The sequence below is a fragment of the Musca vetustissima genome, unplaced genomic scaffold (genome assembly GCF_032173495.1).
Source record: "Musca vetustissima isolate MV318-11 ecotype Yass unplaced genomic scaffold, APGP_CSIRO_Mvet_v1 utg6013, whole genome shotgun sequence".
Lineage (NCBI taxonomy): Eukaryota > Metazoa > Arthropoda > Insecta > Diptera > Muscidae > Musca > Musca vetustissima.
Genome location: NW_026889308.1, coordinates 644,134 through 660,127, shown reverse-complemented (window position 1 = coordinate 660,127; position 15,994 = coordinate 644,134). Strand labels below are relative to the sequence as shown.

Here is a 15,994-nt window from a genome sequence, read left to right as displayed (position 1 = left end):
AGGACCTATCATTATTTGAAATAGTTCAAATTTATGGTAAATATTAAAATATAAAAAGTATATTGTGTAGCTTTTTTATTTTAACGACACAAAAATTCCGCTAACAACGTAGCGGGCCTATGCTAGTACTATATAAAATATTGTCTTTAGTTTAATACATTTTCTCGATTAGTAATGCTTTTCGATGTATTTTCTATTAAACATATATAAATTTAACGTGCTTACAAATATAAAAGTAATACATTTTTTAAACTTCATCATTTACTCATCTCATGTTTAAGGAAGGCAAAATTTGACTTTTTTAAGTTTGGGTATGTTAAAGTTTCAATGAAAGCTAAAAACTATATACAGTCGACTCCGCTTTACTGTAAGTCGCTTAACTGAAAAATATCGGATAAGTGAAATAGATTTCCTGCACCATTTCATTTTATGTTAGTCGCCCACAATTTACTCCGGATAAGTGATACTTCGCATAACTGAAAATATCGGATAACTAAAATAAATTTTTGAGTCAAATATTGCAATTTCCTTTGAAATCACTCCGCATTACTGAAAGTCATGAGGATGAAAGATAATTAATAATTTTATGGGTTGAGGAACGGGTTTCGAGTAAAAAGTTGCAAAACTTGTAAATTTAGTAGATTCTTTTAGGTTCTGGAACGGAACTAAAATGTTTAGTTATAAAAAAATTATTATTCAACTTATTAAAAATTTGCTTGAAAATATGACACAGCTTGACTTGAATAAAAAAGCAACTATGTATGTGGTGGCTTCTTCTGCCAAATATATAATAAATATACGCAACTAGTGGTTGTGTTTATTTGACATTTTTTCAACACATGGATATGTGTCTGTATTCAAAACAATACACACACAGTTGTTCAAAAAATATCAATTGTCTGTTGATATATGGTTATATAACTAGTTACTTGGAGTTCTAGTTTCTTTATACCCCAAAAAGGGACACAAAATTGAATGTTGAATTTATTTGTCGATTGAAAAAGTTGTCTAAGTATATCATTCCAATTCAGTAGTTACTGGTAATGAAAAGGGTAATGAATCGAGTATGAATATAAAAAAAAAACAGAAGAATTGTTCTGTCATTTTGTTTAGACTTTTTAGAAATTTTCGGAATTTTAAAAGCAAAAATCAAATAGAAATTAGTTTTCCGTAAAAAAAATAAAATTTCAATATTCAAATAAAATACAGATGATAAATCGAAGGTAAGTTTTTTGTAACACAATATAGATCAATGTAATCCTTATACAGGCTTCATTTCCAGATTTCAAAAGCCCCCACAGATTGACAGATTCTTCAAATTAAATATATTCCTAAAGAAGTATTGACATGCCTTCTGTGAAGAGGAAGAGTTGTCACTCCGTAGAGATCCTCAACGCATAACTAAATGCTCAAGGGGTATACTGTCGATTTTCTATAGGTAAGTTTTCTCTAACAAAAAAAGCTTTATGTAGGACTTCTAACTTCAAATGTTTCTAAATCGTTTATTTCAGATAAATTTATTTAGCCAGGGAGACATATTTGAAAAGCACTCGGCCGTCAAAAGAATCGTGAACTATGGACTTTCAGATGGATCAAACAATATATATGTATACAATACTCTGTTATAACAAATATTTTTGTACAGAATAAATTGTAATTTTTCAAACTGTTATACATCTAATTTTCTATACATAAGTAACTACGCATTTTATTTATAGTTTGTATCTACCCAAGTAACTGACTATAAAACACTAGTCAAATATACAATCATTTTTTACTACCGAAATGACTGTATACTGGTAACGCAGACAGGGGACAATTGACTTCCCCAATGACATACCCATGTTAAATTCACCAGTCTAGGGCATGAAGAGGTAACTAGTGGTAGTTACAGGTAATTAGTAAAATAACCAGTTCATAACCAGTTACTCGAACTACTGGGCACATACACAAAATATGTATTTTGATTTCATGGAGCAAACCACAAGTAGTGACTGGCAACTTTTCATCGACTACATCGACGATGAATTTTCATCGATGGTAATTTGTAAAGTAATGTCTCGAACCTTAAAATTTTAATACATGATTACGTGAACTAAGTCATAATATATATATATATATATATATTTTAATATATATATATATATATATATATATTTTAATTTTCCTCTTTATGTTTTTTGCCTTTGGTTAGAAGTAAGGCCGCTTTTAACTTGAAAGTGGTTAAAATTTGAATTGAATTAATGATGTATTTTTTACTTAGATTTGTCAAAAACGAAATCTCTCTCGGAATGTTGCCGATGAATTTAGTTGAAAGGACGAGGCACCACCAAAGCGGTTATCGCCATATAAAATTTGCCAATCAAAAGCATGGTGGGTAATTGATGGATTCATCGACGTAGAGTCGATTAGCGTTACTGCAGGGATGTTCTATATCTACAAAACTATTGACTTACTACTGACCGTGTCCACATATGTGATGCTGTGTCTATATCAAAAAATGACTGACTTACTACTGACCATGACACTAGATCATTCATTCTCAATGACAAGCACATGTTAAATATGAATTGAAAAATGCATTGTGTTGGGTATAGTCCGTCAAGTATTTTGGTTCTTATTATTTTATTAGAAAAAAAATCATTACACCTCGCACGTTCGGTCTTTCTATAACTACCGTTAAGGATAACGATATTTTATAAGCGATTCGGTGACGATTCCAACAAACCGCGGAATTTTTTCGAGAGTATTTTCATACATTTAACTTTAGTTAAATCAAAATAAGAGAGTAAAATGTAGTCGTGGCGGCATAAAAACATTCCAAAAGTGTTTAGAATAATAAAAAGAAGGTTTTGCAAAATAAACAGATCGACCAGTTTATTGCCTGCTGAATTTTATTCGCAACTGATGGTGTTAATCAGAGACAAAATATTGAATGCGCATTCGTCATCAGCTACCCCAGTTTTTCAAAAGACAATAGGACTCGACGAGGAATGATGTTTTTCCCATCTCCATGTACTGTTTTTATATTTTATTATTTTAAACCCGTTCATATCTTTGAATCTGACCTCCTTATAAGCAGAATACTTTTTTGTGATAAAAATTTTTGGGTTGTTATAGATTTTAGCCGATATTTACGAGACCAATAGGTCTTTCGCAGTGATTCTTGCAGAAATAAGATCTAAACATGTCCACTAACATATTCCATCACACATAATTCAATTTACATCTTTAGTATATATTGATATTTGTCAAATTCGTATTGAGGCAAAATACTTATTACACTCACTGTATATACAACAGAACGAGTAATCATTTTACATTGGATAACACGAAGGCATTTTTCGGAATCCCTAATCGGCAATTCTCCCCGTACCTCTTTCTCAACAATACGCTTTTAAGCAATGTTCATCACACTTCATTCGTAAATATTTGTCTGTCCGCTTTGAGTTCCTTCTTCATCAAGCGTTTTGTCATTCTATTCCATTCGTAGCATGTGGAACGTTTTTAATTTTTCAGTGCACGGCGACATCCACATCGATTCGATACATACATCGACATTCAGACAAAGAGTTTATGAGCGAACTGGTTGTGAATCCTAGTTGGCCAATTTGGAGCTCGGATTGGGAGCACGATACGGAGAAGCTCAATGGGTAATAATATAACATACGAAATTGAGGATGACGATGAATATCTGAGCGATGACAGCACAATTAGCGGCAGGGGTGACGGTGAATATTTAAATTTGGCATTGGAGTCAATGCTTCAGGAAATTGTTAATCAAGAAACAAACACGATGCCTCCAGTTATTAGAAAGAAACCAGACTTGAGAGTATTCCGGGTACGTAACATTCTACCTAACTGTATAGGGCAGTAGTGCTAACTGAGTGTCTCTGACTAGCACACAATGATGTACAAAGAAATAAAGGCGCTGAGTGGTCTTCCGGCGAACAGCAGACGACCCAATGGAAGATGGTGTCTAACGCGTGGATTAATGAAACGGGAAAACGGTCTGGCCGGACATCCGAGCGGATCGTTCACATCCAGCCAGCACCGTCGTATAGCAAATTTCTTTGTGCCCAATAAGAAAGTGGATCGCTTAATGTCACTAGACTCGAAAATATTCGTTTGTAAGTTTAACACGGATGGAAGCCGCCTAATCACTGCCTCCCAAGATGACACTGTGCGCATTTTTGACGCTTCCAGAGGAACGTACCATCGGATTAAGCGCCTTAAAGTGAGGGACGCTAATTGGGACATTTTAGACGTGGATTTCAGTCCGTGTGGTCGCTTCTTTGCCTATTCAACATGGACCGATTCGTGTATGCAAGAAATGCTATTGTCATTTAGATCAGTGTTGTAAGTTGTGATTTTTTGGTTTACAGTTCTTGTGCTTCCTGTGGATAGCGATGGCGGCAACGACTGTCAAAACTATGCATTGGGCGTGGAGAGGAATGGTACTGGAATGTTTTCGGTCCGTTTCTCACCTTGCGATAACGGCCGAACACTAATAGGCGGTTGCAACGACTCCAATATTTACGTCTGTGATCGCGAAACCAACCACATTCGAGCACTGCGTACTCAGCCATCCTTTCCTGTAGACATTAATGCTGTCAGTTATGTTTGTGACCAGGACCCTAACCTGATCGTAAGTGGATGTCACAATGGCATTCTTAAGCTATGGGACTTGAGATGTTGCGGTGGTTATGACCACCGGCCAGCAAAATGTCAAAGCATATTTTTAGGACATTTCGATGGGATAACCTATATTGATCCCAGAAATGACGGCAATTATGTATTAAGCAATTCACGGGACCAAAGCATAAAAATATGGGATTTGCGTCAGCCCACACCTTCCAATAAAATAAGGAAACACCCCAGCACTCCGCTTGTAGAGTGGGACTATCGTTTCAGCCAAGTGCCCAGAGAATGTAAGTAATGTACGGCAACCAGTTTCTTTAGATGACTATTTCTAATACATATTATAATTTCCTCATAGACTACAATCCGACAAAGCCCCTGGATGGCGATGTAAGTGTTATGACATATCGGGGACACAAAGTCACAAAAACTTTGTTAAGGGCAAGATTCTCACCGGCAGTACAAACCGGCCAACGTTATATATACACAGGCTGCAGCACAGGAAGGATTATAAGTAAGTAAATGTAATGTGTGAAATAAACGGGTAATGACTGTTCAACGTATCTAACCCATTAATCTTGATATCATATCATGTTTCATTTCCAGTCTACGATGTCCTTACTGGACAAATTAAGGAGGCAGTAGAAAGTCACCGAAATGTTATAAGGGACTTGCACTGGCATCCAATTCGTGGAGAATTAGTTTCATCATCGGTAAGGAAACTCAGATATTCACAAAATGTAACATTTATCAATAAACCAAAATTTAACTCGTTTAGTTTGATGCTCACGTGAATCTGATCATGTACAAAAATAATCCAAATATTAGACCAGAAACCGAAAATGTACAAAGGCCGTTGCGAAGATCTCGCCGTATAGCCCATCGTAAGGGGGAAATGGATGATGAAGGCGAAGATGATGATGACGAGGTTGACTTCTAAATCAAGCATATGTATACATATATTGTAAATATTGCTATAAATTTTTTAAATGCTTACCACTTTGTTATCACTTAATTGAATACCCATTTAAAAATTAACATGGAATTATGTTTTAATGTATCGGCTATGATATTATTTGAGTTTATATATTAGTTTGTAATTCTTAGTTGTACTAATGTATGTTTCAGAATTATTTAAGTTAACAAATATAGTTTAAAATGAATTAACCTTTCAATAGTGATTCTCACACCAGAGAGAAGGCATCTTTCCTTTTCCACTTCTTTACTTTTAACTTAGGCTTGGGTTGTTTATTTTTTCGGGCTTTTATACAATCCCTAACGTATTTGCGATATGTTATCGTTGGTTTCTGCAGATTTGCATACTTGCACAGAGTGTTGCTCCATAAGTTATTGATGCGCTTCTCGTCTTTCTTGTTGGCTGATATAATCAATTCTATGTCTTGGCTGCATCCATAGCCCTCAACTTGGGACAATGTAGAGTTTGGAAAATAGTTAAGATCGACATTTCTAAATTTTTCAGCAATGAATGTTGATATTTTACAGGTATTGAAGCTTTTCAATTTATCTTCGAGTTCGGGCAAAGATAATTGGCCAATAGTTTCCATGTCAAAATTCTCTGAACAAATTTTATTGGATGTGGACTTTGATGTAACAGTAGCATTGGGCGGCGATACATCTTCCTTTTCTGTGACTGATACACTCTCGTGTTCCACCTTTGGAACACCATTTATTGGCATATTTTGATCGACTGTTCTTTCAATGTTAATCAAATCCATTCCAATTTTGTGGTCATCATCTTTATTGTCTTTTCTATTGTGTTTCTTCTTTTTCTTCTTTGTTGTTTCACATAATTCATTTCTGATATTTCCATCCTCTACAACTACCAATTTTTCCTCATCCAACTGCACATTTGCCTTGCGTTTTTCCTTTTTTGCATCCTGATCGTTAGCTGTTGCGATTATCATTTCGGTGTTCTCTTTTTCAACTCCAAAATATTGGACATCCAATTCCGCAATAGCTTCTCGTTTTTTCTTATGTTCTTTCGTTGCATGGGAATCTGTTTCATGTTTTTCATTTAGATCAACATTTATATCACTCGACTTCTTCTTTAGTGAAGCCATTTTCAGTTTAAAATATTCCGATACCGATAGCCCCGTACTAATAGTTTGTACACCACCGAAGTTTTCAGTTTCACTTTTATTTTCCACAACGTCTTTACTTTGATCCGCCCCATTAAAATGTTGATTCATTTGATCAAACAAAGCCTGTTGCTCGTCGTCCGCCGCTTTTTTACCAAATATATTGGCCAAATCTTTCTCGCTGTATTGTGAGAGATCTTTACCTTTCGTGAACTTTTTGTAATGGACACGGGCTTTGCTTTGTTTTGACCGCTCTTCCAGTGAAACTCCACTTATTTCCTCTTTGAGTTTCGCCTTTTTATGCTTCGGTTTGTCAACAGTCTGGAAACCAAATCCCACACGGGGTGCATCATCGTCTTCCGACGACGACTTATTCCCATTCATTTCGATATTGGTTGTAGCACCTTCCGCTGTGTCGTCACCATTGAGGTTCTTTAATAAATCATTAAAACTGCTTTCATGTTGTGTCCATTGATCATCTCGTTGTTCATATCCTAAACCCTGGCTATCGTTTTTGTAGCGTACTCTTACAAAATCCTGGGAGCCATCTTCCTTAGCTCCGAGACCTTTACCTTTCGACCAGCCCATTTTCTCCAACATTTTCGTACCAAATCGTGAATCATCTGAAATAATGCATTTTAAAACGATCTTTGGAATTATTCCAGCAAATTCTTACCTTCATATAGGGCTTTACCCTTCGGAACCAAATTATAACGTTTACGCTGACGGGGTTCTGCTAACATAGCCATAATAGCCACCTATTAAAATTTTACACTTTTGAATAGAAATATTAATTTGAAAGATTTATCCCTGTATTCTGTTCCATAAGTAAAAAACAAAAGCGAGCAATGAGCTCCACGTGCTTAGGGACACGAAAGCCGACATTTGGCATTTTGACATTTGGATGGCACGGCAACCCTAACACCGAACCAATCGATAAGCCATTTTGCAAATTAATCAAATTGTCCGTTCCTGTACTCAAAACTGATAAAACTTACGAAAATTTACTAGTCTATTTCAGACCCTGTATGAATGTACAATTTTTTACTGCGATAACATTTTTTATGATATTAAAGACAATCGCAAAAATTAGTCGATTATTGCAGTACGGGAATAGACCAAGATCTATTAATAAGGTCAACAAGATAGCAATCGAAATCGGAAAACAGCTGTTTTCTCTCAAGTATAATGTCAAAAATTTCGACTTTGTTTACGTTTTCATAATGGAAGTCAATTCACAATAATGCATTTTGACAGCAAACTTGAGAGGTATCGATAATCAGCTGGTCTCCCTTGGTGACCTTATTTATAGGCCATGTTTGCTGTCAAAATGCATTATTGTGAATTGACTTCTACTATGAAAACGTAAACAAAGTCGAAAATTTTGTCATAAGACATGAGAACAATACGTAAACAAAGTCGAAATTTTTGACATTAGACCTGAGAAAAAACAGCTGTTTTCCGATTTCGATTGCTATCTTGGAGACCTTATTAATATATCTTGGAAGTAAGTAATCGATTTATTAAGACTTTTCTTTTCGATAACACATGTAATGTACAGCGAATGATTAGCTATTGTAGAAGTAAAGGGCTAAACAGAATGTTCGCGTTGAGCGTTTTTTGTTATCGCGTTAACGCACGCAAAAAGTTAAAATATATTTAACTTCAAAGCGCAGCGCACATCGACTTCATGCGTTAGTGTTATCGTTTCCTTGTGGTTGTTGTATTTTCCATAACACAAAACGCAACGGATGGCTCAAAGCGAGCATTCTGCTTAGCCCTTAAGTAAGTAAAAATGTATTGAGACTTTTTTCCAGATTACGATAACATTATATTTTTGAACCTATCGATAACAATGTTAAATTGCGGAACTATAAACGTTTTGTTATGTTGCACAGTGATATTCGTACAGGCTACATGCCAAAAGGAAAATGTAATAAAAACAATGATGTAAACAAACGTGATGATTTTTTTTAAGATTTGCTCCCAATCTTTCAATTGACTTGCATAGCGAATTGTCTGCAAAAATCTTACAAATAGTTAACACTTATAACTGAAATAAATAAAAACAATTCGTTATGTTATTGACTAACGATGAACATAAAATAAACAAAATAAAGTATATACGTACAAATTAAAAATTGCATATGCAATAACGAAAGGCGATCTGCAAATAAAAACAGTGATCGCAAAAGTATGCTGATTATAAATTTTCGATACCTTATGACAAAAGAAGTGACATACACAATAAAATAAGGTACTCTTGTGGGAAATCTTAAGCCTAGTAATGTAAATATCACAGATTTGTTGTTTAATACTATTATCCCCTGTGTGTTCCAGGTATTGTCTTGGTGAAAAAGTTTGGTGTTGAATCTTGCCCCGAATCATTGTCAAATCTTATGTTTATGATACCTATAGTAGAAAGGTAAGCAGCTTCTGTCCAATTTGTATTCTCTTCAGCAGTAAATAATTCATTCAACAGAATGTTGTCAGGTGCAGCTAAGTTTTCTACAAATCTACTTTGCAGGTTTAAGGCATAACTGAAAAATGGCACAATATTGGCTGAGCTGTAAATGTACTGGTTGGAGAACCTTTTAGTTGGATTTTGAAAGTTTTGGCCAACACATTTTCTCAAAATTTTCCTCTCAAACGTCTCAATTTCTTTAGCTACAGATGGCGAAATGGTGAAACAAATTGTGAATCCATATCCAATTTGGAGGAATCTCTGAATGGAATTCCAATGCCATCCAATGAGAGATGCTGTCTCTTCGCTTCGGGAACAACGCTTCTATGACATTTCTTAGATGCATTTCTAATACATATTGCTTCCGATTTAGCTGCATTTAATGTGATTCCCCATGTTTTATAATATTTACTTTATCGCCAAGGTGAAGATCGGCTTGCTTTAAGGCTTCAGCGGGTGAGTTATGGTGACTATATACTAAGCAATCGTCAGCATACAATATGGCTTTAGAATGTTCTGTTTGATGGGGGAAGTCGTAAAGGAAACGATTAAATAGAAGGGGCGACAGGACACTGCCTTTAGGAACTCCACTCGATATAGATCCAAAACTGGACAGACAATCATTAATTATGACAGTAAATTTCCTATCTGTCAAGAAAATTTGTAAAATTTTGATTAATAATGGGTCCACACTAAGTTATATTAATTTGTAGATTATCCCCTTGTGGTACACAGAGTCGAACGCCTTTTGAATATCAAGGGAAATCGCTACCGTGCAGAACTTTTCTCTCAGGTTACCTGTTATGTCTTCACGAAACTTCAGTAATGTGTGATTTGTTGAATGAGCCGCTTTAAATTGCCAGTCGGAAATCGGATGTATCACAAACTCATTTTCTAATCTTTCCCGTAAAATTCTCTCAAAAACTTTTCCAATATTGGATAACATAGATATTGGACGGAATTCTTGAGATGTTATACTGTTTATTTTCTTCTTGATTGGTATAATTTTTGCAATTTTCCATGACTTAGGGAAGTATCCATTGTTCAAACAGTTGTTAAATATAATTGTTAAGAATTTCAAAGATTCATCAGAAAAATTCGATTTTTTTCTATTCACACTTACAATGTGCGTTTTTATGGAAGATACATTTGTAAAGTGGTAGTTGTCTGAATTGTGTAATGAATTAAATCCATCATGAAATGTGTATATATGGCTAGAAATTGGATTTAAATAACTTTAAATAGCTGTAATAGTCATGGAAGGCGTTTGCGATCTCTCTACCAGCAGTAAAAGCCACATTATCCATCTGTAGCTGTTGACAAAATTGTGCTTTAGATTTTCCAATTAGTTTGTTGACTTGTTGGAAAGCTGATGGACTGGGTTTTATATTTTTTAATTTAGAGTTAAAAACTTTAGCCTGCTCTTTGTAGATATAATGTTATAATGTTTTTGAGTAGCTGTATCTGTTTGGACAATATATTATATTCATAATTTGTTCTATTGCCATTTCGGTGAAATATTTTTTTAGGTCCTTTTGCCATTGATCTTTGATTTTGTAAAACCTCTTAATATTTCCAGGTAAGAGGATTTGGTGCTTTTTTTAATTCAATTGTTTTGCAGTGCTGTTTGTGTATGTCAATTTATGCAATTGTCAATTTCATCATTACCAAGATTTCTGTTTGCAGGTGGTAAAATGGATTCCAATACAGAATCAAACTGTCGACGAAACATACTCCAATACGTGGACCTATAAGAAATAACCACTCTGGGAGTTTTGAGGATGATACCACCTGTATTGAACGAAATATCCAATTTAAGAGGGTAATGGTCAGAAAATGAGGAACTACTGGTTATTCTGTAGTTGCCTGCATCTGTATCTATAAGATTTTGGGCAGAAAGTGATCCAAATAAGATGGTCCATTAGGATATGAAGGAGAAGAGTCACATATTCGAGTAACGTCTGTGGCATTATCAAGCAACCAATTGTAAAGTGTCCTTCCGTTGGTGTTGTCCATTATATCACCCCATGTCGTGTGCCTAGAATTATGATCTCCTCCAAAAATAAATCCATCATAATTATTAGTAAACTGCAGACAATTATTTAGACCATTGATTAACTGTTGTGTGTTGAAATTGGTTGAGATATACAGTGAACCTAGTAAAAATTTCTGCATTGAATCTCAATAAAGACTGCATTAAAATTTATATTCCCAACTGCCGTTTATGTAGCTCGATCTGACGACTGCGATCCACTAGAGATCGAACATTGAAGGTTATACATTTTAAGAACCTATGGACCATAAGTATCCTTAACTTTTTTTTTAAAAGACGCATGAATTCGTCTTTAGCTTTATTCTTTGACATATTGTTGAATTCTGCCAGAAATATGTTTATTTCTTACTCTAGAGTTAGTTCCTCTGGTTGCAGGAAAATATTTGACAATTTTAAAAATTCGTTAATAATTGATGGTTTGCTACTATGGCTTGTTGTAGGATGAAAATGACTTGCAAATGTTTTATCTGCTGTAACATGATTGTTGGACATGATATGACTTACATTTTCTTTTGCTGTTTTTTTAATGTTTATCGCATTTTGAATGTGCTCTCTTCTCTTAGCTGCATATTTTTTAAATACGGAAAACCTCTCCAGTTTGCGGTATGTCCATTAGAATGGCAATTGATACAATATGGATCAGAGCAATCCGACTTTGATCTTTGACATTCTCCTGCTGTATGTTTCTGGTCACATTTTACGCAATTATATTGAGAGCCGCAGTTTTTCGAGATATGACCCCATCCTTGGCACCTGCGACATTGTATTTCGTTATTTTTCTTGTTTGGTCTTTCCCATGTGAGCGATTGCTTATGCAGATATTTAATATGTGAAATATCGCTTAATGATTTACCAGGATTAAGAGTCACCAAGAAAAGACCAGTATCCACATTATTTTTAATTGATCTGGAAGTTTCGAATTTTGATACCTTGGAAATAACTTCGGGCAATACTTCATCAAAGGCATTTTTGACATATTCAGCTTCAACGCCATGACACGGTCCCCTTAGTATAAATGACACCTGCTTTAATTTTTTTGGTGTAAAGGAGTACGCGTGAACAGACTTTTCACGAAGAGTCTCTAGCATAGCAGTGTGGGATCAGACAGATATAATTTGCATTTAATTGTACCAACATTTTTTATTTTGAAATTAATTGGTGGCGACTTATCCTCTAATTGTTTAATTAGGCGTACGACATTAATATTATATAAAAATATTGAGGTGAATTTTTTGGATCAATGGTATTGGTTTGCGGTGCTTGTTGAATATTTTTAAATTCCAGATCTGCAAACATTGCATACCTGTTCTGGTTATTAGGATCATATTTGAACCCCGATATGTCTACATCAGTTGGTGGTGTATTGTCTTCTAACCGTAGACGCTTGCCATAATTGTTGTTTTTGTTAAAGCCATTGGCTGAAACTGGCTGCCAGTAACCGGCCTAAACGGTTACTGGCAGAGCATTTGACGTCTGCCAAAATAAATAATCTTAAAAACTACATAACAAAAACAATGTTGTGTCTGCTTCAATATGATAAACAGAGCGTTTACAAATGTAAACAAAAGAGTGTGTGAAAAAGAATTTAACAATGAGTGGTCAATTAAGATAAAGTGAAAATATATAAATATAAAAATTGAAACTTAAAATATATATATCACAGAAAATATGAATTGTTCGGAATAACATAACTAGTGTAAATGAATTAAAAGAACTTATAAAATATCACAGTTGATTCGATTGCACAGGTATAAATAATAATAACAACATATTGTTTTAATATAAAACTGTGCTGTGGTACTGTCTGGAACCGGATCCAATATTTCATTTAAAATGCCAATTGTGGAGAGATATGAAGATGATGCTCATATAAAATGTTTGTCTCTGTCATAAATTTCATTCATAAATATGTTATCGTGAGATGGGAGTTTCTCGACGAAGCGTTTTTGGAGGTGAAGGGCATAAAAACTCAATGGTTCAACTCCAGAGGTGTCGTAAATGTATGTATTGGAAAACATTTTCGTTTGATTTTCATATTTCTTTCTCTGTTTATTGTAGATCTCACATATGTGTTAAATTTCAGCAGCTTATCAAAAGTAATTCCGAGAAATTTTATGCTTGAGTGAAATGGTATATTAACACCATCCAATGCCGTTCGTAGTACCTTAAGGGCTAAACAGAATGTTCGCGTTGAGCGTTTTTTGTAATCGCGTTAACGCACGCAAAAAGTTAAAATATATTTAACTCCGAAGCGCAGCGCACAACAACTTCGACAACACATAACGCAACGGATGGCTCAACGCGAGCATTCTGCTTAACCTTTTACCGTGGCACCACATGTTTTGCGCACTTCCCCGATGCATTTCGTATGCAAATAGCCTGGGATTTTAAAGCATTAATACATATACCCCACGTTTTATAATATTGATTTATTACGTGCAAATGTTCTTCCGCTTGATGTAATGCTTGTTCTGGGGAACGGTTTTGCGCATATATTAAACAGTCGTCCGCATACAGAATTGCTTTCGAGTCAGCGTGGTGTGAGGAAAATCATTAAGGAATAAATTGAAGAAGAACGGAGCCAGAACACTTCCTTGAGGAACTCCACTGTTTACTGGACCATGGATGGACTTGTCGTTCTTAATTTGAACAGACAGATAACTGTGCATTATCTTGACTAAGAATGGATCAACGCCCAAGTCTATCAATTTATAAATGATTCCTTTATGGCAGACTGAATCAAATGTCCAACGAAATGGCTACAGTGCAGATTTGATTTCTCAAATTTGCTGTAATGTCGTTGTGGAACTTTAGAAGAGCGTGTTGTGTGGAATGCATACGCTGAAACCCAAATTGAAAGTTGGATATTGGATTAGTAATGAAATCATTTGGGACAATTTTAGCTAGCTTCCAAATTTTGGGAAAGTAGACATTGTTGATGGAATTATTGAAAATACATGTTAAAATGCGTAAAGCTCCGTCGGGAAATTTGCGTATAACAAAATTCGAAATTCCATCATCACCACTTGATTTTTTATTACTAATTCTTAGAATAATTTCCTTTATTTTTCAGGTTTGGTGAAATGATAATCATCGTCATTTAAAATTGCGTTAAATTGGTTGTCAAAAGTATAGATTCGTGGAACAGTGGATGTGAGATATGACGAAATTGTAGATTAAAGAACCTCCTCCCGGAATTCTGGAACAGTTTCACGGAAGCAAGACGAATAATATTGATGGAATTGATTTGCTATTTCGGATAAGTTGGATGAGTTGAACACAGTGCTATTGTCAACATGCAATTGCTGACAAAAGGGGGATTTCCTTCTGCTGCTAAACTTATAGATTTCCTTAAAAGCGGACGGACCAGGTTTGATATTTTGTAGTTGATTGTTAAATATTTTTTCTTGTTCAATTCTAATTGACTCTTTTATAATAATTTTTAGTAACTGAATTTGTTTTGATATTATGCGATACTCACTGATCAATCTATTTCCAGTTCGGTGAAATATCTTTTTTAATTCTTTTTGCCAATTTGTATAGCTTTTTGGATCTTTCCGAAAGCGGAAACAGGCCATTTCATATTGTGACACTTTGTGTGTGGGCATCGTGAATGGAGTTGAAACAGCTGTTGAATTCATCAATTAATCCAGCGATTTCGTCGTTATTGAGATTCGTTTCTGGCAGATGTAAAATTAATTGAGATGCATTATCAAAATCTCTTCGGAAATTTTCTCAGTTTGTGTCTTTGTAGGAAGTATATGATTGGGGAACATTTAATATTAGATCAGAACAATTCATCTTGATTGATAGCTTCAGCGGGAAATGATCGGAAAACGTGGGTAATGATGAAATTGAAAAATTTGGTGTAATATTATCTGGTAATTTGGAGTTAATCAGAAAATGATCTAGATAAGATAGCCCGTTTGGAAAAGATGGTGACACATCGCAGGCACGAACCACATCTAAAGAATTGGATTGCAGCCAAGACTTCAAAATTTTACCATTGGAGTTCTCAGCAGAATCACCCCATTCTGGGTTTCTGGAATTTAAATCTCCGCCCAGTATAAATCCATCAAATTGTGCACATATTTGCAGGATTTTATCGAGATCAGCTTCTAAGTGATGAGCAGAACAATTTCCCGGAACGTATAGGGATCCAAGGGCAAATTTCCTGCGGACTGAATTTTGCAAAGCTTCGATTTGTAGTATACATACGTTTATACTAACATCCCTGATATCAATTTTCGTGTATTGTATGGATTTTTTGATAAGAATGGCGACTCCAATAGGTGAGTTGTCAATAATAGCGTTGTATCCGTCGACTCTAGTCTTTCTGTTTCTTCGTAGGTGACATTCTTGGACAAATCCTACATCGATGTTATTGTTAAAAAGCGTTTTTTGGAAATCTATTTCTCTACTTTTATCATAAAGAGACCACACATTGAATGTTAATAAATTAATCATTCTTGGATTGTGAATTCGTCTTCATTGGCTTTTGCCTTTTCCATATTTTCAAATTCGTTCAATAATAAAAAGTTGGCCAGTTTTAAGAAATCCTCCACTATCGAGACATGCTCATTGCATTGTTTACATTTCTGATAGCGGTGGCTTTTTCTTCTTGCAATTTGCAAAGAAACCAACACCAAAAACAATCCTGTGCTAAGTCCGTTTTTTAGTTACATAGGCGTATTGAATTTTGTCGCTGATGCGACTGTGTCTGGCACTATATGATCT

The 15,994-nt window shown here is 34.9% G+C and overlaps 2 protein-coding genes and 1 long non-coding RNA gene across 4 annotated transcripts; 2 read left to right on the top strand and 1 right to left on the bottom strand.

Moving 5' to 3' along the window:
* Window positions 1-3,612: 3,612 nt before the first annotated feature.
* On the top strand, window positions 3,613-5,582 carry LOC133337001 (DDB1- and CUL4-associated factor 11). Its single transcript, XM_061545264.1, has 6 exons — window positions 3,613-3,841; window positions 3,902-4,322; window positions 4,386-4,931; window positions 5,000-5,155; window positions 5,248-5,354; window positions 5,420-5,582. The coding sequence occupies exons 1-6, from the start codon at window positions 3,650-3,652 to the stop codon at window positions 5,579-5,581; spliced, it is 1,584 nt and encodes a 527-aa protein (XP_061401248.1). The 5' UTR covers window positions 3,613-3,649; the 3' UTR covers window position 5,582.
* A 243-nt stretch (window positions 5,583-5,825) lies between these two features.
* LOC133337006 (PIN2/TERF1-interacting telomerase inhibitor 1) lies at window positions 5,826-7,489 on the bottom strand. The gene is made up of 2 exons (XM_061545271.1): window positions 7,417-7,489; window positions 5,826-7,363 (listed from the first exon to the last, which is right to left on the bottom strand). Exons 1-2 carry the CDS (start codon window positions 7,487-7,489, stop codon window positions 5,826-5,828), a joined length of 1,611 nt encoding a protein of 536 aa, XP_061401255.1.
* A 1,232-nt stretch (window positions 7,490-8,721) lies between these two features.
* LOC133337059 (uncharacterized) lies at window positions 8,722-11,370 on the top strand. Of its 2 annotated transcripts, XR_009754568.1 has the most exons (4): window positions 8,722-8,859; window positions 9,081-9,165; window positions 10,826-10,835; window positions 10,877-11,370. It is a non-coding gene; the product is annotated as an uncharacterized LOC133337059 (long non-coding RNA). The 2 variants fall into 2 exon arrangements; XR_009754567.1 differs by lacking the exons at window positions 10,826-10,835; window positions 10,877-11,370 and adding an exon at window positions 9,268-9,447.
* Window positions 11,371-15,994: the final 4,624 nt, after the last annotated feature.